Below are 27212 nucleotides of genomic sequence, written 5' to 3' on the forward strand. Positions count from 1 at the left end.
TATTGTGCTGTGGCACAGGGAGCTGAAAGCTCTCCCCGAACCAAATAGTCACATTTATCACCTCTTCTCCCGCTGTCACTCTCCATCTCTGACATCGGGGCAATGTGATGGAATTCCCAGTAATTTTCCATCAGTGACAAAAGCTGTGAGTGGCACTATACGCTGCTGAATAGGGACTGGGGGTTGCTGGGATTGAAAGGTGAGATTGAAGATGGCCTCTGTTCCCTTTAGACTCCATGTCATTACTGCTGACCAGTCGCCCATTTCTATCTGGCCCTGATCTTCAGCCCTCTGTGAGTGGCAGTATGGTGAAACTGATGCTATTTTCAGGGCCAGCCAGTGATAATGTCACTCCACTTCAAAGAGCAAAGCTGTCCTGTCTCCCAGGAGATTTTGCTCAAAGATGAAATGATCAGAACAGTGCTGACAAGGAGATAACCAATTATTGCTTGGCACCAACAAACACCACTGAGAGAAAATGCAATGATTTTTTTTTTTTTGAGTGATTGTCAATAATGCAAATCAGCCACCCTGACCATTTGTGACAATTTTTTCTACATATAAATTCACCCATTAGTAATCGGTTACTGTAGTTTTAATGAGAACTTTGCATTGTGGTAGAATTTGCTCAGAATAATTGAACTAATCACTGTTTGCATAATTAAATTAACATTTAATCATGAGTTTCGCAGCATATTTGCTTAAAACCAAAAGAGTAATCAGTGGCAATTACAAGATTCACTGCTACAGAAGCTTTTTTGTGTATCGCATGGTATGATTGATTAATGCATTAGACCTCACAGAAATGTAGCTGTCTTGGAAATGCCTCGCTCTTGACGCCTACTGTGACACATTATGAACGCCTCTATGATAGCTGAGATCGTAATATCAATTTCACACTATAATATCTATCTTTCTGCCTGCTTAGCTTTGTCATCTCCTTTTCAAAGTTATCAATCCTTATCTTTCCTCTTTCTTTCTTCTACCAGGTGCCTCCAATATGGGCCCCTACGTCTTTGTTGAAAGCCAGGGAATTCCCTCACTGCTGTGCTCCCATCACAGCTGTTGTGTCTTATGGCTTTTTATTCCTATGTGAAGGTGAATAAGGCTCATGTAGGGATACAAGCCACTAAACACACAGTGATAAATCAGCTTGAAATGACTTGTCTGTTAGTCCCTTTCTGAACAACAAATAATTAAAGTTAATCAAACAGCCATACTTTATTTTCTGTTGTTTGTGTTGTGCATTTGCATAAACAGTAGAAGCTCTTATTTTGGTAATTATTGTGCCATTGTGTATGAATGATTGTGGAATGATGTGCCATTGTTTTTGAGCAAAGTCATTACTTTTTACTCTAGACAGAAAAAAAGGTTATTCAGAAAAAGTTATTGTCATTAGATCATAGTGTGGAGTTACTGGAGGGAAAACTAATCAAAGCGAATTAATAGCTTTAGGAATTGAAATTTGTATAAATACAGTGGGGATCAAAAGTCAGAGACCATACTGAAAAATTGGGAGTCAAAATCTAATTTAAACTTGAAAGTGAATTTGTGACATTTGAGCACTTCCACTGAAGTACAAGATACTACTTAGAACATTCTCAAATCATGCTGGATAACATGATCATCAGGTTTTACACAACTTGCGCAGTTCTTATAAGCTTGAAATGCATGTTAACTTTCAATTCAACTTTTCACTCTAATTGTTATGCTTGTGGTATCATTTGAAACTTAGAAGCATTTTTACTAGTGGTCTGCATTTTGGACCCCATTATATGTTTACATTTGTTACACAGTTGCTTTTGAAGACGTTATGTCTGTTTCTGGATCAAAGCTGTTTTATCCCTGCGAAAACAGGTTGTCAACCCTTGATGTCTCTAAGATCTTCAACTTTTCATTGTGACTGTCATTTTAAAGTGATCATTAAATGTGAATTCAAAGGATACAGTGCAGTTCTTGACTGATTAAAACAAACCTATACTCTCCATTTCTTATTGCACACTTCACTTTTTCACACTGTAAGTAATCATAAGCACATTGTTTCATTTTGACAGACCCACTGTGTGAAATAAGGAACCCATCAGAATGACAAAAGACTTGATGCAAAAAAAAAAAAAATTTAATTACCAAGTTTATATGATGCACTTTGTGATCCACTCATAAGCCTTCAGTAGGCTTTGTATTTTGCTTTCCTTTTTTCTCTTCATCTTTTGCACATTATTAAAATAGAACTTTGACATTATGCATTGCACTGGAAATAATCAACCTACAATATTATACAATATAAGATACATATAAACATGACAAAGCACCTTTTGTTCTAGTAAATAGAAATAATTAAAGAACTGGGGGACATATAGGTGATCATGTGTGGGGTTTGTGTATGGTAACATCAGTGCATGGGAAGAATTCTTAAGGGTTTCATGCGCAATAATAGCACCTGAGTTCATATTATAGATGAAATCAAACTAAATACAGTTTTGGAAAAGGCTTTTCCCTTGCCCTCCTCTGAACAAATTAGGACACAAATGAACCCTTTCTTTTTGATTAATCTTACACAGTATTTTTGTGTAATTTCCTCTAAAACTGAGTACCAGCAATGATTTGATGAGTGTAATTGCTACATGTTCCCTTCAGTAATAAGACATTGTGTTCACATTACACAAATAATAATAATAATAATAATTATAAAATAACATAGCACCAATTAAGTGATGATACAAAAGCTAATACTAATGAGTGTCTCCGCAATACAGTAAAGTACAAGAGTATGAAGGAGTAATTCTCTGAAGCATATAAAATAAAGCACATTGACATGATCCAGACTTAGGATGTCTTTTGGTCCTGCTGCTAGGAAAACATCTAAGAACATGTAATGTTAAAGTGTCATGCATTATTTGGAAAACAAATATTCTCAGTTCATTTTCAAGTAAATTATTTTCCAAAAACTTTTCTTTGTTGTTGATGAAATACAGTCTCTTAGAGATAATGCTCCACTATAAAATAGAGAAAATAAATTTGTAACCAACATATTCATCCTATATTCATACATTTTGTTGTTGGTCTTCACATATATGTAAATACACATTTACAAGAGGAATGCAATAAAGTGACTAAACAAGGAGTTAAATGATTTCACAGAGGAGGGCCATACAATCCTAGTCTCATGAATAAACTGCCTTAATCACATGCCTAGTGGATCACTTAATTACCTCCTCGTTAATAGCATTCATTTAATCCTTAACGGATTCAGAAGTGTCCTTTCTTAAAGGAATTTTAAAGCTAGTTAGTCTTTGGCCAAACAGCTGGCTGAGGAGGTTGTTTTGTGACTCTGCAGTACGGTATGAGTGAGTCTCTATAGATCTGACCCCTGGTTTGGACCGCGATTTGTTATATGAATTGTTCAGTGTGGAGATCCTGGAAGAAGGGGAATGGATGGGTCCCCTAGGAATGCTCTTTTTCCCTTTGCAATCTCCGGTGAAGTGACGTACAATCTCAACCTTTTTTGGTGAGAAACTATCTACAGAACCTTTCTTTAGGTGAAGACCCAGATTAGACGACACTATTTTATGCTTGGAGATTATTTTGTTACTGACTGTGTCATCCTTTACGGATGTAAGCACTGGATAGTCATTGGGAAGTTCATTTTTTCTTGGTCCATCAATATTTTCACACCTGCTGGGTCTAAACTTCTTTTTGGCCCTTGGGTCAATCCCCAAATTTTCCCTTGCAGTTGGAGATTGTGTTCTCTGAGAGCTGTGGGGTGTCTTAAGATCTTTCTTCCTCTTCTGTTGCTTGGTTGAGTCCTTGTCTTCACATGTACTAGAGCTGTTGGTGTGATGTGCTGAATCAGTGGTACTAAGACACCTTAGGTTATTTTCAAGACTTTGTTTTATAGTTTCCTCAGATGTGACCATAGTTACATGTTTAGCCATAGCAGTAGTCAGCTGTTCACTGTTATGTGCGTGAACATCTTGTTTATTCTCATTTCTCTTGATGGAGAATAAAGCCTCAGTTATTTGATCCTGCTTCAAATAGCTTGTCTCGTTTGAAGACTGCTTCACAGGTGAGAGTTCAGAGTCATTGCAAGATGAGAGCCCTTGCATTCCTTGCATGCCTTGTTTTGGTAAACTTATGTCTGTTTGACTGCACAATTGAATGGTGCATTGACTCGAGTACCTTATTTCTTCTTGTTCGCTTGCATTTTCAAGGCTTACTGAAGTGTTTGTCTCCACCCTGTCTTCGTTATGTTTGGTAATGCTTGAAATGTCAATCTCAGAAACTAACAATGTTGTTGGAATTGTGCAACAGTCATCTTCTATTTTAACTTCACAAATCTCCGTCAGAGCTCCCTTGTCAGTGACTTCCATGGGCTCATCTGCCTGGATTCCATAAGATGAAGAAGAGCTTTCATTTTCTTCCTTCAGCTCTGTTGATGGAAGACTCTGTTCCACAGAATCTGTTTGCACTGTACACTCAATAATATCCCTGGCAACTTCAGAGAAGTCCTCAGCTTCATCTTCAATTTTCACACTGGTATTGTTTGTTTTTGTAGAATGTTCCTCAGTACTGTTCTGTACAGTGTCATCTATGATGGGCAAAACTGATTTGATGCCTTGCATTTGTGATGCTGTGATATTTAAGCTGCTCTCAGTTGCTTTCCTTCTCTTGCTTGGTGGTGTGTCAGATTTTTCATCTTTTGAATTAAAAGGCTTGCAAGGTCTCACGACTCCCCTGAACTTGAAGATCTTTTTCCCTCCAGCAAGGTGTTTCTCCATGTGACGATCAAACTGTTCCTTTTTTGAAAATGTGTAGTTGCAGGTACTGCAGATGAAGGACTTCTTTATTACATGCATGACATCAGCACAGAGTTCACAAGTATATAGTGTGGTGTGCTTTGAGTCTGGCTCATCCGTCTCCTCATGTTCATTTTTAAGGTGGTCTTTAAACTCCTTTGCCTCTTGGTAGGACACTGGACATTTGTGACAAAGGAAAATCTTTTGCAAGCTGTGGACCACTAAATGACGCTGGAGCTTAAAAGGCTTTGGAAACTGCTTGCCACAGTGGTGACAGTCCCTTGAAGGGTCTTTGCAGTTCGGATGCATGTCAACATTTTTGGAAGAAGTCTCTGCTTTAGGTAAAACCTCAAGTGCGCAATGTTTACTTCCTCCCCCAATACTTGTTTTAGTCTTCGGGCTTGTGGAATCAAACTCCTCTGGAATCTTTGGCTCTTGTCCATTAACATCAAAAGATGTTCTTTTCTCTTCCTTAGATGATGGTTTAACATAGTCTCTTACAGGTTTGCTGGGTCGATGCTGCATTATTGAAGATATGAAGTTCTTCACAGCATTCTCCTGCATGAAACACCCAGGCATGTCCAAGAGGGAACTTTGAGACTGCCCTCTTCGTGCAAACTGTGTGGCATGCTCACGCAAGTGTTCATTGTACATCCAGACTTCTGAAATTTCTTTTAAACACATGCCACAAGTCCAAACACCTGCTTTGTTTCTGGCGTGTTTCTCCCTGAGATGGTCCCTAAGCTGTTCCCGGGAGCTAAACTTGCGCTGGACACACATATAGCAAGTTGGGGGAGGTGATGGATTGTGAGAGAGCTTATGGAAGTCGAGTTCACCTAAGGTGAGAAACCATGTGAAACACACCTTGCATTTGTACTGCTTATCCTTTGGTTTGAGTCCAGGTTCTATTCGTTTCCTACATTTCCGCTCCCTAGGCTTTTTGCAAGGTCTTACAGGGTCTTTCAGTTCTGTGCTTGCAATGGTCGCAACCAAAGGAATCTCAGTGCTTGGTGAACAAGGGGCATTTTCTTGAACACAGACCAGTCGGAGAGGGCAAGCTGTAGCAGGAACCTCTGGTTTACAATCTTCCTGTGGAACTGATGACACTATGTTTTCTGGCACAGTGCAATCATGTGAATCATCCTGGTGCTCTAAGGATTGTCTAATTGTGCCTTCATTCTCACATAAGAATTCTTTAATGCCAGTTTCTATACTTTCCTCATAACCAGACTGGTGATCTATTAGGTCATCTTTTGAATGACAAGGGTTCTCTATAGAACTCTTGACTAAGCTTTTGGGAGTCGTCGCATGCATTTTATCATTGTCGATTGATACGGTTTCGTATTCACAAGGGTCATTTGTGCCATTGGTGAACATGGGTCCCAACTGGTTTTCTTTAGACTTCTCATACTTATCAATAAAGGCACCAGTGGGAGGATACTCTAAAACTAAACAGGACAGTTGTTTTTGCTTTTTGTTGCTTTTGCCATAGACCCTTGCACATTTCTTTCTTTTCCTGTCATCATTTCTTGGGAATAACTCAGAAAAAGTACTTTCATCATCAAAGAAAGCCTTGAGATCAGGTCCTATTCCTAAAGTACCAGAAAGCATGGGACTGTCTTCTGTGGGAGAACAGGTGTTCTCGCACTTGATATCCACAGTCGAATCCCCAAGTGGATAGTGGATGTCTTCTGTCTGAACATATTTTGGGTTAATATCACAATACTTTACAACATCATCAATGTCATAGGTATCATTTTTCTTATGCAAAATGGAAGGCTCTGTGGAAGTTGTTTCTTCGTTTTGCTCTTCAGTGCTGATAGTTACCATGCTCTTCTGTTCCTCTCTCACATTGACTTCATGATAGCTGTGACTGCTACTTGGAATCTGTTTTTCAGGTGACTTAGGAGAGTTTTGTTTCACCATTGAGGCGGAATCTGGAGAGAGAGCCTGCAAAATATCTGTTTTAAGAGTACTGATTATTTCATCTGAAATGGTGTCTTGCTTTACCAATTCTGGAGCAAATATTTGACTGCTGATGTTCATGGTGTTAATACTGTTATTTGATTTTTCATTAGCAAGAGTTTGATCAGTATCACAACTTTCTGGGATTTTTGACATATCAGAATCACTTGTAATCCCTTTAAAGATCAAATGTGCATCTGCTTGCATTCCTTGTCCATCTGAGATTTCACTTCTGTTTGAATGTGAAAGAACTGATGGACCCATAACATCCATGCTATCTTTCAGTGCTTTTTCTGTTGGGTGTGTCATATTATAAATGGGCATGAATGCTTGACTACTCATATTTACATTTTCAATGGGTGAAATCCCTTCAGTCTTTACCACATGCTTCATGGCTTTATGTCTTTTAAGTCCAGGTTGTGTACGAAAAAACATTGCACATATTTCACACTGAAATTTTCCTTGAATTGCATTCTGTGTACCACTCTTTTTAGGTGAGGGTTTTGTTTCACTTGACTTTAAACTCTGTCCTTCATTTTGGACAGATGTGCATGCAAGACCCATGGATACTGCTTTTTCACAAGGTATCAGATGTTTAGATGTCTCCTTAACATCTAACATAGTGAACCTCTGCATTGCATCATGCTCATTGTTGATCATCTGATTGTCCATCTTCTCGGAATCTACTTTCTTCAGAAGTGTGAGTTGCTGATCCATGTAATCAACAGTTTCATGTGGAACATGACTACCATTCATGTCACTCTGGTTAAGTTTTGAGACTTGTTCAGAGTCAATTGTAATGACATCCTCAATGTAATTACTGCAGGAAGCTGAGACATTTGAAAATTTAATGTCATTTTGGATGTTGTCATTTATAGAGTTTTCAGGTATATCAAGTCCAGTCATGTGGCCCTGGATATTTGGCTCTGGTTCATTTGCATTATACGGTAGGCTGGATGACAATGGTTTATCAAGAGAGAAAGCACAGCCATTGAGAATGTAATTGTCTGTGCTGTTTGATTTTACATCAGACTGGTCATTTACTTTGTTAAAACATTTAGAGGTGAAGTTGTAGTCATTGAAGCATGTTTCACTGTAATTCAGGGGGCTGAGTTTCGAATCATATAGTGCACCTGTATCCTGAGCACCATCCAATGCCCCAGAATGCTGAGAAGTCTCACCAAAAGTTTGATTTGAGATGCTGTCCTCCACAGCCAGCAGTGTTCCAGAGCTAGAAATGTTACTCTCTGTGATATTTGCTAAATCTTGGTGGGAAACAAATGAATTATCTAATTCTGATTCAGAAGTATCTACTGACCTGCCAATATTTATGTGATCTGAGTTTTTGTCTTCCAGGACTTGTCTGTTTTTGCTCAGTGCAGGGGTAACTGTGCCTGGTAGTGAACCATTATCTCTCAGTTCACAAGGGCTTTGGATAGAGTTGTGAGAAAGCGGTGGTGCCTGAGTCACAGTATAAAGTTGAGGACTTTGCTCAATGTTCCTTTTTTGATTCTCTTCACATTTTGATTGCACAGAAAATGTCATATCAGGCATGGCTCTCTCCACACTGTCTGTACAGTCATGTTCATCTTGAACTACAGGAAGATGTTTAGGAGAAGCATGTGTATTAGTGTGTATTAGTGTATTATTTAATTGTGAATGGGTTGACAAGTTGTCTTGACAAAGAGGAGACTTGATATTTGAAAGAGGTGGATGGATGTTTGTATCAGATGGACAGTCTGTCGATCCACCTGTTTTGTCAGATGCCAGCCTGTTGCCTTCAGAAATTATTTCTGGCTTTGCAATTAGAGCTGAATCTCCATCACATTTCTGTGTTTTTTCAATAAACAAGATGTTTTTGTCTTTTGGTATGGCTGAGGATGTTGAAAAGTGTGATATTTTGGAGAAGTCTGGACTTTGCATAGTATACTTTGAGTCTTTTATGTCAAACTGTGTATCACACTCAGCATTCTCAGTTTGGCTGACAGAAGACTCATGCTTGTGTTCATACCTAGAGACTGAAGAGTTATCTAAGTCAATATCATTTGAGTTTACACAGCATGCAGTTTGTGGACTCTTAAAGGAGCTCTCAGTATGCTGTTGTTTATTAGCTACTAATTCTTTATTATGAAGAGTTTCATTACAAGTCTCATTTAGGCTGGCTTTTGTTTCATTTTCTGACATGTCACTGGTTTTCTCTTCTAGTTTATCTAAAAATGTGTTTGTCTCCACTGGGAACTTTGTGAGCTCAGTTTCTGTGTTTCTAAATTCCACATGTTCAGACTCGATGTGTTCTGAGTGTTCATTGTCTTGTTTTTCATGTTCCTCAGGAACCACACACTCTTGATTAGGAGATGACTGAGGTGATGTAAAACCTGAAGACAAAGAATCTGAGATTACTTCCAAGCTCTTCATCAGATTTTCTGTGTAAATTTCATGTTCAAGCATCTCTTCTGACTTGTCCAAGCACTCATTATTTTCTGTTTTGTCTTCTCGGTGCAGAGGTGAACTGTTTGTGTTCAAATCAGTGAGCCCCATGCTGCACTTTATATCCAAATGTTCATGTCCTGAATCAGTTGGCGTGTTGATGGTAGAGGAATGTGTTGGTGTATGAAGACCTTGCTGTCCACACATCAGTCCAAATGGCAGTGGACTAGACCATGGTAAGTCAGGTTCTGAGAACAGTGCTGAATGCGAGTCTACTGGTCTGGCAATTTCCAGGTTCTCTGAGGAACAGTTTATCTGCAAGCTACTGTCCTCATCTTCACTTTCAGGGTCAAGTCTCAGTGGAGAGAATTTGCTCATGGTAAGCTGTTTTGGCAGTTCACTGTCTAATGGTGGAGGACTGCTGAGTTTGGCTGTTTGCAGCTGACTCTCAAGCTCTGTAACAATTCTTTTTATTTCCAGATCATCAACTGACACATTGTTGAGATTTGGAGTGTAGTCGATTAATTTCTCTGACAAAGCAAATGGGACATGGTTAAAATTGGTCTTATTCTCATTTGAATCAGAGTCCTCTTTGTACTGAGAAATCTCATCTGGTAGCACAGGACTAACATCAACCATCAGATTCCAGTCTCTCTGCTCTAAGAATGGTGAGAATGATGACTCAAAAAGTTCCTTCTTATCTGTTGTGGTTTCCAGAGGACTAAAGCTCTCTTTGGCAAGGTTAATATCTGGATAAAGATTGTTCTCAAAACCTCCCACAGAAAGGTCGCCAAACATTGACGTTGTGTCAAAAGAAAGGGGTGACTTTATAAGACTTTGATCATGTTCCGAAGGATAGGAAATGAGACATTGCACATCCTTTTGTGCTGCAGCATCATGGACTTTTGAAGGTGATAAGCAGACTTTGTCCACAAGTGAAGTGCAAAAAGGTGGGGGTTCAGGGAATAGATAATTTGAGCTTCTGTTGGCTTCTTCGCTTGATGTTTTGTTATTGCTAACTTTCTCAAAAATGGGTGCTGAAAATTCAGAACTATTTGTTCTCTTGTGGGATTTACCCTTTGACGCAACAGCATCTTTTTTGAGTGTAAAAACATGGTTAGAATCTCTATTGTTTGTGGTTTCCACTGGATTCAGTGTCATACCTGACCCTCTTGGTGATGTGATATTTTTTGTGTAATCTTTTTTGAAAGGCTCTTCTGTTGCAAGAATTCCTGCCTCGAAACCATAGTGGTCCCCTTTTTCCTCTATTTCCACTCTGGTGGTTTTGAATCTTGCGAGACTGACAGTACTTTTAGTCATTGTACGCTCCGATGCAGTCTCTTCAGTCTTACAGATAATGCTTGAACATTTTGAAGTAGTGAATCGATCCTTGTGCTCAGTGAGTAGTATCTTATCAGTGCTGTACCTTTTTGTATTTTTTGTGAAGGTCAAAGCAAGTGATGTGCTAGACTCTTTCCGTATCCTTGGTGGGGATTCCTCGTAAACATTCTGCTCAAGAGAGTCTTGATCTTTCCTCTGCACTTCTGTTCGTTTCTCAGAGTCTGAATCTGTATGATCAATACTTTTTGGGCTGCTAATGCTATCGCTACAAATACTTATTGATGTGCTGAGTTCACTGCTTGTGGAAGACCTACTGCTCCGTCTTCGTAGCCTTTGGTGACCAGGGTTGTCTTTCATCAAGGATGGAGAGACATCCAAATCTTTCTTTGGATCAAAGCATTCATTTTTGTTTTGTTTCCATGAACTTTCCCGACTCTTGTCAGCACGAATCCTCCCCTTACACTCTTTAGTATATGTGTACTTGCAGCGAATGCTCTGGCTGAGACGTCCCTGACTGGCTATCTTCACAGGCTCACAGTCGTCATCCGAGTCAGAAACATAGTCATATTCCCTGAAAGTAGGGTTCTGCACTGCGGGAGTCACTCTCTCCATGACAAGTGAAAACTGCATGTTTTTGGTGCCCTTTACATGGAGTTTATGCAACTTGTTCTTTTGTTGAACAATTTTGTGAATAAGCTCTTTACTCCAACTTCCACCACCTGTCCTTTTCCTTTTTCCTTCTGTTGATATTGTTTTCTGAGCTGTTGGACTTTTATTGGCACAGGTGGATCTGGGACATGTTGTTTTAACTAATGCTGTGCTGCTTTGCAAGCTTTTAAGCCCACATCTTGCAGAAAACTTGCTTGATAAAAGAAACTTAGAACTGTAATCATTTTCGTGTTCTGTTTGTTCTGACTTTTTAGCTTCCCACTCAATTTGTGTGCAGTTTGACTCCTGTGCCTGGGATTCTGTTGGAGAGGATTCTGCTTTGAGGCCTTCCTTTTGTATCAACTTGTGTTGGCTTTCTTTGTAAGGGCTATCTGTGTGTTTACCATCTGAACTAAGGCTGTCTAAGTCTGAGTCAAAAGGATATTTGCAGTGAGCCTGAGATCTCTCACTGGATGTTGATTCATTGTTAGTTCTACCTTCAAATATTGAGTCTTTGGTAGTCAAAGTCTGTCTTGTTGTACACTTAGTAGTGGTGAGGTCATCATCAACAAATGCATCAATAAAGCTGCTATCAATTTCTGCGTTGTCTGACTGATAGCCTAGTCCATTCAGAGCCTCTGTGATAAGGCTATCCAATTTTGGATCTTCCATTTCTAAATCTGGCAGGGGTGCAGATGGTAGCATCAGTTTCATTGAATCATCTTTTATATCTCCTTTGGTTTCATTATCTGGCACTATTTCCCCATTCTTGTTCAGTCCAAGCAGAGACAGATGCAAATCTGAAGAACTCCGCAAAATTGCGTAACTGGATCCAGATGACATGGCTTTTGTGTGGTCTGTCTGAAACTTCCTTATGTCTTCCACTTTTGGCACATCTTTTAAGTCATTTTGTGCAAAAGTATGCTGTCCACAGTATTGCTTATGGTCAAGAAAAGAGACAAGGTTATTAAAATTCTGATCACATTGCTTGCATGTCAGAAGCACATCCAGTTGGTCAAGGTTTGCGGAGACTAATGATGTGGCGAGTTGGTGGGCAGAGTATGGAGGTGGGGGATGGTTTTCTGTTCTGTAGGTCTCCAAACAACCTTTCCCGTTGTCCATGTTGGACTTTGAATGCCTGTTATGTGGCATGAAACTTGCCGTGTTCTCTTTGGCTCTTTCTTGTTTATAGTGCAAGCCTCTGGATGCTTCGGAATGATAGAGATGCTGATTAGTGTTCATGCTATTGGATGATATCAATACTTTATCCTGTTGCTGCTGATAATATTGAGGGGACAGAACCTTTGAAATTTGGCTGTCATCAGAGTTACTGTTGACAGAGTTTGTGGAGGCTGGGGAGAGTGCTGAACACGAACTGCTAGATGCTGGATTTTGAGTAGGTGAATGTGAAGGAGAGTCATATGGTGACACCATCTTCAGCCCTAAGGGTGCTACATGTAATGGAGGGTAGCTACAGTTTCTTGATGTCACTGGCACTGGGTGGTTAATACCAAAGAATAACGACTTATTTTTGGTATCACCCACCTGGAGTTGATTTGTATCAACCTTGTTTGTAAAATGACAGGGTGGAATTGTGTTGCAGCCTTGCTTGACACTGTCCTGCTTTTGGTTTGAGAAGCTCTCATTTTTCTTTTTGTTGTGAAAGTTGTTAGAATCTTTATGGTTGCTGTTTTTGTGTGGCTTACTGTCATCCTGCCAGTCTGATGGGCCTATCAAAAAAGTAAGCTGCTGATTGCTCAATTGCCTGGAGAGATCAATCCTGTTTTGGTTTGGCATGGCAGTTGTGAAGCGTATTTGCTGCCAAGGCATACAGCCATTAATGCCAGTGTTTTGTCTTTGTTCTGGTGCAGGTTGGTACTGAAAGGGGTAAGGTGTGGAGGTCTGGTCTATGACTGGTGGTGGAAAGTTTTTGTTTGGTCCTTCCCATGGGTGTGATACCCTGCCGTGGTGTTTACTGGCACTTTTGTCAAGAGGCCCTGGGCTGATGTGAATACCATTATGTGGGGGGCTAATTACATGTATTTGTGAACTTGAACCTTGTGCAATATTTCTAATATGATGAACACTGCCTTGAATAAGAACTCTCTGGCTGGTGGTGCCATTTTTAAGATGGCAGCCTCTCTTGCCCACTACTGCGAAGCCTGTGTCTCTGCTGTCTATTGGGCTAAAAGACTCAGATTTATCTGGAACACTCTTACTCTGCTCTGTTTGGTGAGTGCTTGATGCTGTGCTCTCGTCATTGCTGGGAACAGAAGATGACATAACATGTGGTGTCTGCATGTACTGGGGTGGTTTAGGGTGTAACTGGTATGACTGCCTGTCCTCTACCTGGTCATTACTAAACTGTGCACTAGTTTGCATGGCCTCGTGGCCCTCTGAAGAGGAAGGAAAGGAGAATGAATTATGGGAAACCTGGTTAGGGGTAAGAGAAATATCAATGTAATCTTGAGACTGTGTATTCCGATCACTGGGAAAGGAATCAGAGGCTGACTCCTCTAACAATGGGTATCCATACTGAAATGGCATAGGCATAAAACTGCTACTGGTCTTGTTCAAGTCCACAAGGTTGTTTGGCTTTTGTGAAGTAAGGCCAAAACTAGTGTTTCTGAAAGTCCTATCTGGAGACTGCCACGTGTCTGTTTCACTCAGCTGAAAGTCAGGAAATAAGGTTTCATTGGCAGGTTGTGTACTGTTGCTCTCGATTGGGCTGGGCTTCTTTTGCGGAGTAGATGGTGGATTCTGGTGAGCAGGTCCTCCAGAGGTGGCACCAACAGCCTGTGAGGTATAACTTTGGGAAGTAAGGTTAGGCGAGCCCTCATGGAAGCACCTGAACTGAAGTTCTTCCTGCTGTAGTTCAGCTTCTCGCTCTGGAATACTTGGCACATGGAAGCGGTAGCTGCCTGAGACAGGACCTCTGTTGGACTCAAGCTTCTTTGGAGGTGAGACTTTCTGCTGGGGATAGGCTATCCCAATTGTGGGATTTGAGCGTGGGTTTGTAATACTCAGTCTGTACAACTGCTGCGGGTTGCCACGCTCTTTCCCTGACTTCCTACTCTTGTCTCTATTGCGACTCTTTCCACTAGGTGACTGAGGGCTGTCCTTGCTGCTAGGCCATGTCCTGTTGCTATTGAACGAATGATTCTGCAGTGACTTAAAATCAATCTTTCCAGCCTGCTGTGGCCGAATCACAGCCTCACGTTGCTGCGTGTTGTCTCTCTCTTTTTCTGCAAACTTAGCAATATTGTTCACAGCCTGTGGCTCCAGACTCACATTTTGAAAGTGCTCAGGGGACTCTGTTAAGCTTTTGTGCTCCACAGCCCCCTTATCCTGTTTTTTGGACTCATTATCCAGCTCTTTGGCAGCCAAGGACTGTTTAGTCTCTTCAGTCATGATGCCGGTGTGGCTAGTTCAGCACGCTGGTCCTTATCTGCACAAGCTGTGACATGGACACATTGTATTCCAGTCAGAATCAATAGGCCTGCAGTAACAAAAGCTCGAAGCTAGGATTATTTCCTTCTCTTATCTCTTCATTTCCCTGATGATGGAATGTTCATGTCATTTTTGTGATCTGAAAATAGAAGAGAAAGGATAAGAAAATGTTATTCTTGCTTTAATTTTTACTTTAGGTAATATTGGTTTATATATATAATGCTACAGAGCAATAACATGTCATTAACAAAAATGTTATACAATTCAATCATGAATAAATGTGAACCGTAATTGCATATGAAAGCAGAAATCACACTCAGGTGGCAAAATATTTAGTTTGTAGCATTGGGATATACAGTAGACTGAGACAAGCAATTCCGCTTCTCACCTGAAGAGGGCGGAATTGCATCAGTTTTGGCACACAGTAGGTCTATACCTCATTCACATAAATCAACAAGAATTGCAATTTAAAACATGAAACTGTACACAAAATGAACTGCACTAGATACTACTTCATAAAAGCGTCAGTTAAAAGACTTTTAATTGTGTATGACCTTCTTTGGGTGCTCTAGACATTGCTTATATTCAGGTTTACTTTGGCTAAGAGTGTTTTAGTTGTGGCCAGACTATAAGCAGCTGAGAGTTTGGCAGCAAAGTGTAATTTCTCTGCTCGGAAAATCTGTGCATAAGGTGCTTTTCAACTGCGCACTTTCAGCAGCTGACCCTAGAAAAAAGTTACAAAACCAGAGAAAGTAGAAGTGCTTTTTGCTTTAAGACCATTTGGGGATTGAAGGATAGATAATCAGGTCAATGCTTGGCTTTCTTTCTCTCTCTTAAACATCCACAAAAGTAGTCAAAATAAGATCACAGATGTGGCAATTGAGGAAAGTATGACTTTTTGCAGTTTATATTTATTAGATTTTTTTCTATAATCTCCTAGAGGCAACAAATTCTGAACTAAAACTCAGAACCTACTTATATGATTCTTTCTCCTGTGCACCCAGCATTCATAATTGCATGGTACAGGATAGGGATGTCACGGTGAGGAAATTTTCACACAGGTATATCGTATATGACTTTTCATTTTCACTTTTGAATCATGCATACTATTTCTATAGGCCTATAACTTGCAGACATATGTGGGGTATTGAAATTGCTTTTGAATGTGCATTTGTTTTTCACTCGAATTCGCAATTATGAGTACTCTGTGTATAGGGAGTAGCGTTACTGACCACAGATGAGATATGTGAGTGAAGCTCAGGATTTGTTGCGCACCAAATCCTCCGCCATCATCCTGTTAGTCATCTCATCTCGCTTTACTCTCATTGCGTAATAAGTAAAATCTGACTTCTGCTGTGACTATGCAGCTCGTGCTGTAATGAAGCAGAGCAAACTCTTTCAGTTTATAAATGTAGAGTCTGTTGTCCAGCTGAACTAAATGGTTTTTATTTAATATGAAAAGCAAAATGGCAGTTTGGGTGGTGGGTGTACTCTATAATATGTGTACGGTTGAATACCGTGTAACACCGGTAACACTGACTACAGCAGCATGCCTAGAACATTTTTTTTTATATAAAAAACTGGGAAATGTTGGTTGCGCCCTAACCTTTCTTCTCATTCAAACCTCCCACAAATGTGTGCACTGCTGTATGCAATTCAGAGATGTAATTTAACGTACATAAGACAAAAAAAGGCTTTAAGGAACTGTTATATCTTGACATCTATTTACTTCCTTCATCTTAGATGGCAGTACATTAACTTTGGCCTCTCACACAAAGTTCTTCCACAATCACTGTTTTTCTTGTCAAATATAATATGGTCTGTATATGCAGTGCAATCAACTTGTTTTTCCTTGACATGGCCACAGGCTACAGGGCTCATCTCTTGATAAAATGACCAGGTATTAGAGCTCTGCTATGACTCGTTTTAAAATATGAATTACGCATTAGACTTCTTTTGAAGCAAATGGGGCATTTTGACAGACAGACAATTTGTAATGTTGAGCATAGAGTAAATATTTCACTGGTGAAGAGTGACTGATAAGCACAACATACCTGGACCAAGAAAAGACCTCTGAGGCACTCAGATATATATGTACACAGATAGATAGATAGACAGACATACAGACATAGATAGATATACACCCACCCACACATTGACTCCCAACACTAATCTTAGTATCCCATTGGCAGAGAAGCAAACCAATCTCCACTGTTTCACCCCTGAAAAAGGACATTTAGAGATGGTTGCTCTTGCCTAAGCATATCATAAATGATAAGCCCATTTAAAAATGTTGAAGATGGTAAAAGAGTGAAGCTGTACAAATAAGAGGCAGCTGCAAATTCTTGAAACAACTGGAACTGTGACTATTCTGCCATTCTGGCTGCTTCAGGACTATCCTCACCTTAGGTTACAGAAAACTTGGGGCTTAATAGCTCAAAATGAACATACCTATTTCTTTTCTTTCTTTCTCTCTCTCTTTCTTTCTTTTTCTTTTTTGCTCAAGAAAGGACAAACGTCCATCTTAATATTTCAAGCAGTAACATTGCTGAACCCAACGTTGATTTTGGAAGGAATGCATTTTAGGATTCAACTAAATTCTTATTTTACAAATCCTATCTGATCATGAAATTCTGATCTGAAAATGATCCAATCAGTTCAAAACCTGGTTTCAGATATGCCTTGTGACAGTGCATCAAATGTCTGGTAAAGGAAAAAAAGCAAAACAGTTAAAAGAATGAATCTCAGAACTATTCTATGAACTGTTCCTTTAAGGCCACTGTTAAACTCAACAGCTACGTTTTCCTCAAGGTCTCTGCATTCAGTGTCATGCTTCTCAAAGGCTTTATCTCTTCCATCCTGTCGTCCACCTGGCTCTGGTATTTAGCAGGTTGGTCTAGAGTCCGAGCATTGCCTGGGTTTGGATAGGACTGTGAAAAGTCACATCCCCCCTCCAGCTCCTGTCATAGTCAAAGCTAGTGTCTGCTCATTTCCCTGCATCCTGAAGGATGACTCAACTCCACTCAAATGCTGGGAGCACCCTGCAGAGGCTAAGCTTGATCTGGCTGGGAGCCATACATCACGTCTCCCTTGGTGTTTGCCCAGGCCGGCCAGCCCCCTGGAACTGCCACAGAGGGGAACACAAGCTGACTGTGACAACAAAGACCACAGTTGCAGGAATCACAGGGGCCTACTAGAAGTATCACCAAAGCCAGAGCTGTCAGCGTACAAAGAATGCAGGGTCATTTATATCCTCACAACTGTCAGTTTGACTTCACCACCCTATCTCCATTCTTTCTGTAAGCCAGTCCTCGCCACATGCAGACCATGAATTAATGCCCTTATCCATACGCTACTTAAAGTGCATATTTAGTGAAACTTTATCTCTCTGGTTAGCCAACCTTTTTTTCTTTTTACTCATGAAAGATTAAAGTTTATGAGTACTTGGCCAGGAAATAAAGAGTGCCCATCACACATTTCATTGCAAACTATGACTTGATATCAAATCCCGTGAGAGTTGTCTGAAAATGGCTCCATAAAACAGCATTTTAGGCAGTTTTATAAGTCAATTAAGGCAAGCTTGTGTGTTCCACAGCCCGGGTGTCAAATCAGCCTGCCCACACACTACCAAAAGCTCCATATGGTTGAACCACACGCAGCTCAGGGCAGAGGGAGGGTTCTGTTTGTTAGTGTGTCAGATTGAAAGCATAAATATCTTTTGGCACATGAACACAATCTCAAATGTTAAAGTTTTGGTATGTCTTAGTTAAACAGGTTAAATGTCTGTGAGAAAACCTTAATTTCCTGGGATAGCTTTTTTCCACCCTGGTCTGAGCCACAATAAAACACTCCATTTACACCTCTGAGAAAATATCCTGTCAGATATCATCTCCAATTAAACCTCCATTAGTTCTCTTCTGTCTTTTTCCGCTGGCGATCCTTCTATTTATTACGGCATATGGCACCCAAGCAATTACCTGTCCATTACTTAGGCGTAAATGAATTATAAATCAGCTTTATAACCTTGAGGTGTGAATTCCTGGGACTTGGAATGATTTGTTTGTTACTCATGGTATTGATTTTACTCCTCTGTGTGTAAATTAGACTAAATTCTGATAAATGTACACATGATTCACACCTGAGTGCACCCTGACTTCCCAGCCAGCACTTATGAACAATATGCTACAGGAAGCCAAAGCTATCATTTCCTTTCCACTGAGAAGGAAAACACTGGCATTAGCCAAAGCCCCACACAAAAGAGAAAGAAACTGACATATTAAACAAAATGCCTGTAGTAAAGGTGTCCATCTTTTATGCTGTCACACATGCACATTGTAGACTTATTTCCACACAGAAGTACCTCCACACAAAACCTAGTGTGCTTGCCTACATAGATTTGACATGGTCTACAAAGGTAACATATCGGTGCATCATTCTTGACATAAATAGCTCTCTTCACGTAAAGCACGTGATAGACAACGCCTATATGCTAATTATGCAGCACTCTAATAATTCAGCATTTCATTTCTTTAACTGAGCTCTGTGCAATGCATTATGGAAATCTGCAATTCATTATGGAATATTCTGTGAAGAATACATGTGTGGTTGTATCTGTCTACCTTCAGCTTTCACAGTTGGAGTGTGCCTATGATGCCTTAAAATGCTCCCTGTGTAGGTAGCTCCTTGGTTTTGGATCACAGCCTGATCCACTCTGAGTATGTCTTTGCCATTTACAGGGTGCTCTACAGGGGTTCAACTGGAATTTGTAGGAAAGGTGAGCAAGCTTCCAGACAAAGCTCCAAAAACAAAGGGTCCATCTGGGACAGCTCGGCTCAAGACGGCACATCCTCTAGATCCCTGCACCTTTAAACACAAAGGCTCCTTGTATCTCCCTGTAAGCCAATAAGGAGTGTTGAGTGGCCTCCCTGACTCAGTTGGCTTTTTCCAGATGCTCACTGTTGCAAAAGATCTTCTCAAAGAGAAGCGAAGGGGAGAGACAAAGACAACAGAAAGATTCTGGCTTGGAGGATTATAACAGACCCTCGTGGGATGATGGGACTGCCTCTCTTCTTATAGGTAGCAGTTAAATCGCTTTAAGTCTGCACCGCTCACGCCAAAAACACAGCGACTGGCTAACAGAGTGCCAGCTTTTACACCCACACACCTGGTGTTCTGCCAGAGAAGGGGACTATTAACCAGACCAACCTTCAAAAGAATCAGCTCTCTTTATATTATTATTTTTTTAAAACATCCATTATTTAAGCAATTTGCCTATGTTTTTAGACAACAATGAGAGGCGGCACTTTTCAGTATCCTGCAAGCATAATGATATGATTAAACCATTATAAGTCCTCGTGACACTTAAAAATAAATCTCATTTGGTCAAATTGATGTGTTTGATATGCAGATATTAAAGAACTTTAATAGTAGCTTGGAAAGTAAACACAGCTGCAGTAGCTCGCAAACCCATTTATTTTTAGCTTTTGCCATGTACGATAACTAACGGGTACCAGAAGGAAGTATGTCAGATTTTGTTCCTCTCTCAATCAGGGAGGTTTTTTAAAGGTTATATTTCAGGATGCTATGAGATTGGTGACAGTTGTGCTAGATGGTTACTCATAACCGTCCTTTCCAGAAATGTGCTGAGCAGTATAGAGAAGAATTTTAGATAGCATGCATTTATGCATTTCTCTGTTGTGGGGGTAGACCAGAGCATAATACCAGAAGCTCCCCTTTTGCCCCCCTCCAAACTTTCCCTTTCCACCCCAGACCAGACCATTTTTACTATGTAATTTCTGACCCAGTCTGTTTCCATATTGCTAACCACAGCATTCCATAAACATGATGGAATCTTTGTTGCAGGCAGTTTAAAAAGAGATTTTCCCCATTTTTGACACAATTTCCCGTAGGCCTACAAGGATATGGAACATTACTCATGAGTCGCGCAGCAAGCTAGTGAGAAAATGTCTTGCGTGAACAATAGATGGTTAAACTAATGGTACATTAATAAGTTGAGAAGGGGGTCAGGCTCCTGTTCCGTTATGAACCTGTTAACCTTGAACATTATTAGCACTAATTAAGCCCTTTAAAAAAATATAAACCTCCACTGCTCTTGAGTCTTCCAGGATTTTGGAAGAGGAAAGAGCAGTGTCACTGTTCAGAATCTGCTTTATTTTATTAACCGTAAAATGAACTTCATCAAGGACAAAGGAAGAAAGTGATACATGATCGCCGCTAATGACCAAAATGTCCCCAAATGCTCTGAACTGGATACAATAACTTCACTTAGTTCAGTCACAAGTGTATAAAGGCTTCCGTTTGCGCCTTGCATGAGATTATATTTATTCATTAATATGTTACAGCTATTTCATTCATATATAATGTGTATATTTTCCACCTCTTCAACTCCACTTCTTAATAGACCTCTGTTTTCAGAGGAAATTCTCTTAATAGTTGATCATTTATTACACTGAAACCCTTTTCAAATAAAGCTAAAATCAGACTTATCTATTGTGATGATTGGCTTTTAGCCTAAGATCTTGCTTAGGGAGACAGAGAGAGATTGAGGTAAAACACTGGCCAGTGGACATGACTCTAGAAGCTTCACTGAAGCCAAAGATAAGTGAGTTCTAGAAGTTTGGCAACGACTGCCGTTTACTTCCACTTTTCTTTCATATCCTCTCAGCAGCTCTCAAAGACATAGGACAGCCCAGCGCCACATGAGCTAAACTCCCTTATTCTTCGGCTCAGTGCCTGTATCAACTGAAATGCTGTATGTTCAACTGACGTTGAGGTTCAGTTAGGGCCAAACGGAGGGAGAGTGGCAGGGCAAATCACTCAGCGCCTAAAAGGGGAATTACCTTTCCCCAAATAAAACCACAATTATAAGCAGTCATTACATCACTGTAAAGGATGTTTTTTTTTTTTTAAATCAGACATTTTTTATTTGGGCTTTTCTTTCTTTACAGGTACCATTAAACAAGAGTGGAAGAAGGGGGTTGAAATACTATGTCACAGGCCAGATTTAAACCTTTATCTCCTACATGAACACCACTTCTCAACACATCAAGACAACATGTTAAATGCTACACTATGGCTTTAATACATTTTTAGCACATATTTAAGCCTTACTATCATGAGATCATGAGAGCAAGAAAATGTGATGATGTCAAAATTTACAACTTAGTTTTTTTGGTTCGTTGCTTTGTGGTTGCTAAGATGTAATTTTGCTGTATGGTTGCTTAGTGGGTTTTAACATTGTTATGAGCTAGCTAAGGTGTTTGGGGTGGCTGATGAAAGAAAAAAGGAAGCATGTCTGTAAATATTGTAGCGTTATGTGCAAGCTTGTGTATGTATGCAATCACAAATTTCTTGTATAGAGATACGAAACAAAGGACTCCAGTAAAGAATGTACCTTGACCTCAAAAATTGGGACTTTGGAACTGTTTTTAAAGGGTTAGTTCAAAAATGGAACAAGCACACAACTGAAAATATTTTAAAAGAAATCTGAGAGATATCTGTCCCTCAATTCAAAGTCCATGCAACTACCACTTTGACCCTTCTAAAAGTTCATAAAGAGATCATAAAACTAATCCATATGAATTGAGTGGTTTAGTCCAAATTTCCTGAAGAGATCAATCCCCTTATATGATGAATAGACTGAATTTAGGCTTTTTTTCACAGATAAACATTGATCAGCGAGCCAAGATCCTATATTTTTATATTATGCCTTCTGCTAAAAGCTACAATCCTTTATGTCAGATGCTCACAAACTAAAAGAGAACTGCCTAATTACTGTATAACTTTGCTGAACACCATCTCTCCTTTTCAGAATATTGCCTGATATTTTAAAGCACCATTTACAAGCAAAAAACATTTTAATTAGCTCAGCAGTGGGTTTCTATTAAACTGTCATATTTTTTTCCATCTAAAGGAAGTGATTCTTAACCCCAGAGAGTAGTATGCAGATCTCAGAGGGATTTCATTGAAAGATTTTGATTTTGCTTTGTTAATAGCAATAATAGATTAAATCTAAAAACTTCTTTAAAAGAAAAATCTTAATCTTTGACAAAGCTTTTATTTAAAACTAAATACATTTTATAAATTTGCATGGATGACAGTTGTAACAAAATATATGTGGAATGTTTTATATAAAATAAAATTTAAGCAACTTTATTGTTAATGATAATGCTACTCAATATTAAGTATAATTTGAGTTTGTGGAAACACATTTCTAGTTTGTGTAGATGTAATGGTTTGAGCCCTACTGATCAGGCCGTGAGGATGCAAAACAGTTGTGAAATACTGATCTAGCTTTGTGAAAATAAAATTGGGGGAAAATGTATAAAACCACATGTTAGTTCCGTGTGGATTGGCTACTATAGTGTTTACTTTTAAATTAAGAATTGCACCTTTTAGGGCCTTTTGATGTAAATTTAAAATGTTTCCAGACTTACTGGATACTACAAAAGGGATTCTTTCCATTCTGTGAGAATTAGCTCAGTAAGCTGGTCTTGGAAGGGGGGTGGGGGTGGGTGTGTGTGTGTGTGTTGGGAGGGGGTTGTGGCTTTAGTCAGGTCAAGTTCATTATTTCCACACAGGACAGTTTAAGTACAAATCAGAATCAAAACTATGGCATGTGGCAATGTAATTTCACTTGCTGTTAAAAGTTAAATGGAAGGGGAAGGGAGCGAAGTTTAGGGTGAGGCCTGAAAGTAAAAGGTGAATGCTAGAAAAAAATGGGCCATTAAGGAGAGGGATTTAATTTTGTATAAAATTCCAGGCCTGCCACTAAAGCAGCCTCTGACTCCTTAAAATAAAGGATGGGCGTCAGTGTGACGAGAGCCTCATTCAAACACTTGTCATTATTCAATTTTTTTGTCACATTCTATTTAAATTGTTCCTGGAGGCCAAAAAACAGTAGTCGGCTAGCCAGCAGTAGAAGGGAATTCCAGGCAATGAACGGGTGAGTCAATTTGTACCCACATTTTCCTAAAGCATGCGTCCTTTAAATAGTCCAAGGAAATGTCCAAATGACCTAATTACAACTCAGCCTTTTTTAAGTATACCAGTCTGTGTGTGATGCTTTATTGGAAAGAGATGACAAAAAAATAAGTGTTATGTAGCCACCTAATACAATTTATTCCAGTTAATTTTGGAATGACGGATCACTGGAAAGTTTATGAGTGCTTTTCTGTCTGAACAGTGTCTTATAGTGGTGAAAGATTTGACTTTTTGAAAGCTTTGATGGTCTTTGAACTTCTCAGTGCAAAATCTCAGTGTGGATACAGAGAAACGTGTAATATGTGAATAATAGAGCTGTCAACATAACGTGTTTACGCATGTGATTAATTCAAAATCCTTAACGTGTTAAAATATTTTAACGCATATTTAACACAAAAAATTACGGAAGCATGTGAAATTGCGTCATAACATAATTTACGTCACGCAGTTAGATGATCTTAAAGTCCATGCTGATTATATCAGAGATGGCAGAGAGAATTATTCATTCCAGTGTCCATTTTGCTTTAAAACAGGAACTCTCTGTCATATTTGTCACTGTAACTGAAGTGCGCGAACCCTCCCGCATCACGCTGTTCCTGTTAGGGATGGAACCGTTCGGTTCTCCACCCGCGGTTCGGCACGCGCATGCACCGCGGTTCATCCCAAATCTGTCGACGCATTTATAATAGGGTTTGTTGAAAACAATGTGCAAAACAGACAGACGGATTTGGCTAATGTACATTTCAGTCGATGCATTCTGGTTTCCCAATACGTTACAACTGCGATGATCAAAAGAACATGGACACTGTAAACAAATGTTCAATGACGTGCTAAATGCTCTATGACCAGTCGTTTACGCCGTCATCACCCGGGCGTTGATAGCGCGCGAGTGCAGGTGAGACCTGAACATCTCATGTTGCTATCTTTGTTTAAACTCATTTAAACCATGACAGTTTAAACATTCATCCGTAAGATGCGAAACAGAGCTTGTGCGCACTGTGAGGAGATTTGTGTGTGCGCACATCGCGCAAATTCTCTTTCAAGTCTTGCACCTAAATGGATAAATTCACACAAAAATTATGTCAACATGCCCATCTTACAGAGTATCCTAACAAACATAGTAGATTATGTCTTAAGAGAAAAATGAGACAGACAGAGAAAAATGTATGTCTCAGTGTACTGGATCTTTGAATTATGTCTTAAATTGACAGCAGTCTAATATTCCTGCTTTGTGTGTTTAATGTTAATCAAAAGACAAAAAACGAAGAAATCACTCTTGACTGAATAGCTTTTGTAACTTAAGGTTTCATCTTTATTTAATTATTCAAATTAGTTTTTATATAGTGATTTTATATTTGATTACTTTGTTCAATTTCTGTATCTGAAAACTATTGTTAGATAGTTGAAAAACCTGTAAAGCATTGTTGTTTTTTTGTTTTGTTTTTTATGGGTGCTTTGGTGTACATAAATGTATGAATTATATTAAATAACATTATTTGGTTATTTGGTGTCCTTCTTTTTTTTAAAGACATCTAAATTTACCTTGAAAAATAACACTTCAATCTGATGGTTTACTTTGCTGGATATAGGCAATGATGGCTAAATGGATGTGTTAAACAAGATGAATGGTGTATGCTTAATTTCACAATAAGTATGCGATTAATTGCGATTAAGGGTGCACGATTAATCTCGATTAAAGAAATTAATATATTGACAGCCCTAGTGATTATACACACAAACTCAAATGTACACATTCGATAGAAGACAGAACCACAAAGTACCTCAGGCGAATGTTGTTAACTGCTACTACCAACAATAACATGCTTTAAATGGCTCAGTCATACTGCACTTAACAGGGTCATGTCTACTCTTATTTTGTACACCAGCCTTTAAAAACAATATCCTTTTATTGAGCTTATATTCTGTGCTTTGGAAGATGAAGTAGTAATCAAGTTCAGAGGAATTGACCAGAAATTGATCAACTGCTATGTGCGCTTTGCATTTCACTATGGAATTTAACAAAGTGTTGAGCTGGTGACCACTGCTAAAAGCATTTTTATAGATTGACAGCTGCACAGATGCTGTATAAATACAAACAGGAAATGGAGGAGCACAGTTATGAGACTTTCAATCCTATATGTCCAGTCTGAGTAAAAGACAGACATTCAGCTTGTGACAGAATGTCATTTCTTTCTCAAAAAAGTGGTAGTTAAGCTGTATACTTTGGTGACTGAGTTTGCCAGCTCCACTGCTGAATGACTCTCTCTCACATGTTGAGTCTTTGAGGCTGGCGGTGGGGTGCTGGTGCATGCTGGGATGTCCCTGGTGTGAGCTGCTGTTTATGTGGCCTGAGGACTGCCTGATGTGTCGCTGCGATGGAGTGAGAGACCGCTGCTGAAAAGAGTCTCTGTGCAATGCTGCAAGATCACCTTACACAGCCACTTCCTGCTTCCGCCCCCTTTCCTCACAAGCAGCCCAGTGTACCCACTTGGCCAGTGAGGAAAAAAAAGTCAAAACAGAGGGGTTCAGTACGCCCGGCAGTGTAGCACAGGACCCCATTCATCTTCCTCCACTGCTCCAGGATGACTTTATTTTTCAAATTCACAAATATTTCCCTGTGAAAGCCCCTGAGGTTCAGGAGAGAGCATGTGCTTGACTCTCCTCTGTCTCTGATCTGAGGCCTCTGAGGCACCGCTTGGCTCCTCAGTGTGTGTGTTACAAAAATCCTGTCATGAAGGTGATGTGCAGTGTCAGTCACTGTGACGGGTCTTGAAGGGGCTACAAAGGTCTATCAAGATGTCTGGGGCAAATCAATGAGGTTGCCTTTCCCAAAAAAGTGGACTCTTGAATCAAGTCACTCCAGACCTGATGGTCTTTTGGGGTGAATGGGTAGTCACTAAAAAGTGGGGTAGTATAGGTATAGAAATGGAGTTGGGTAGAAGGGATATTAAGGTGCTATTCCTGGAATTACAGAGCACCATATGGGCCGACCACAGCTTTAGAGACAAGACTGTGATAGAGGGGCACACCTTATTTGTGCAGAGGCCCTTGTCCAGGTGGAACAGGGAGTCAGGGGTGTTTAAGATTCCTGGGGAAATGGCAAAGTGGGTGAATAACTGGGAACACAAACAAACCTAGGGGCATTAATGACGAGGCTGACGAGAGCCTGGATGTTTTTCCTTCTCCACTTGCTCATCTAATGAGAGTAAGAGAGAAAGTGGGGGCGTTGAGAAAGAAACAATTTTTTCTCCTTCACTACAGTTGCCACACTCTCTGTCAATGGACACAGCTTAGATTTCTTAAAGCTTAAGACACATTTACACAAAACAGCACCCGATACGGCTGCTCCTGATGGGGGGGATAGGAAAATATTCACCCGGCACTGCTGGCTTCCTCCCTGGGCTACCCCTTGGATGTCAGCCCCACATCACTGAGAGAAGAATGACGCTCTGTACAGTGGCTGCATGGGGCCATTCATAACTGTGAGTCTGGCCACAGACAGCATGTACGACCAACTGAGATCTTCTGGAACAGAACTGGTACTGATCCACTCTCTGTAGCACAGAACTGGTATTGATGGTC

General features: G+C 39.9%; 1 protein-coding gene across 1 annotated transcript; it reads right to left on the reverse strand.

Moving 5' to 3' along the window:
• Positions 1 to 3233: 3233 nt before the first annotated feature.
• LOC137014811 (zinc finger protein 469) lies at positions 3234 to 14588 on the reverse strand. The gene has a single exon (XM_067379329.1). The coding sequence runs from the start codon at positions 14586 to 14588 to the stop codon at positions 3234 to 3236; it is 11355 nt and encodes a 3784-aa protein (XP_067235430.1).
• Positions 14589 to 27212: the final 12624 nt, after the last annotated feature.

Source organism: Chanodichthys erythropterus, chromosome 24 (genome assembly GCF_024489055.1).
Source record: "Chanodichthys erythropterus isolate Z2021 chromosome 24, ASM2448905v1, whole genome shotgun sequence".
Lineage (NCBI taxonomy): Eukaryota > Metazoa > Chordata > Actinopteri > Cypriniformes > Xenocyprididae > Chanodichthys > Chanodichthys erythropterus.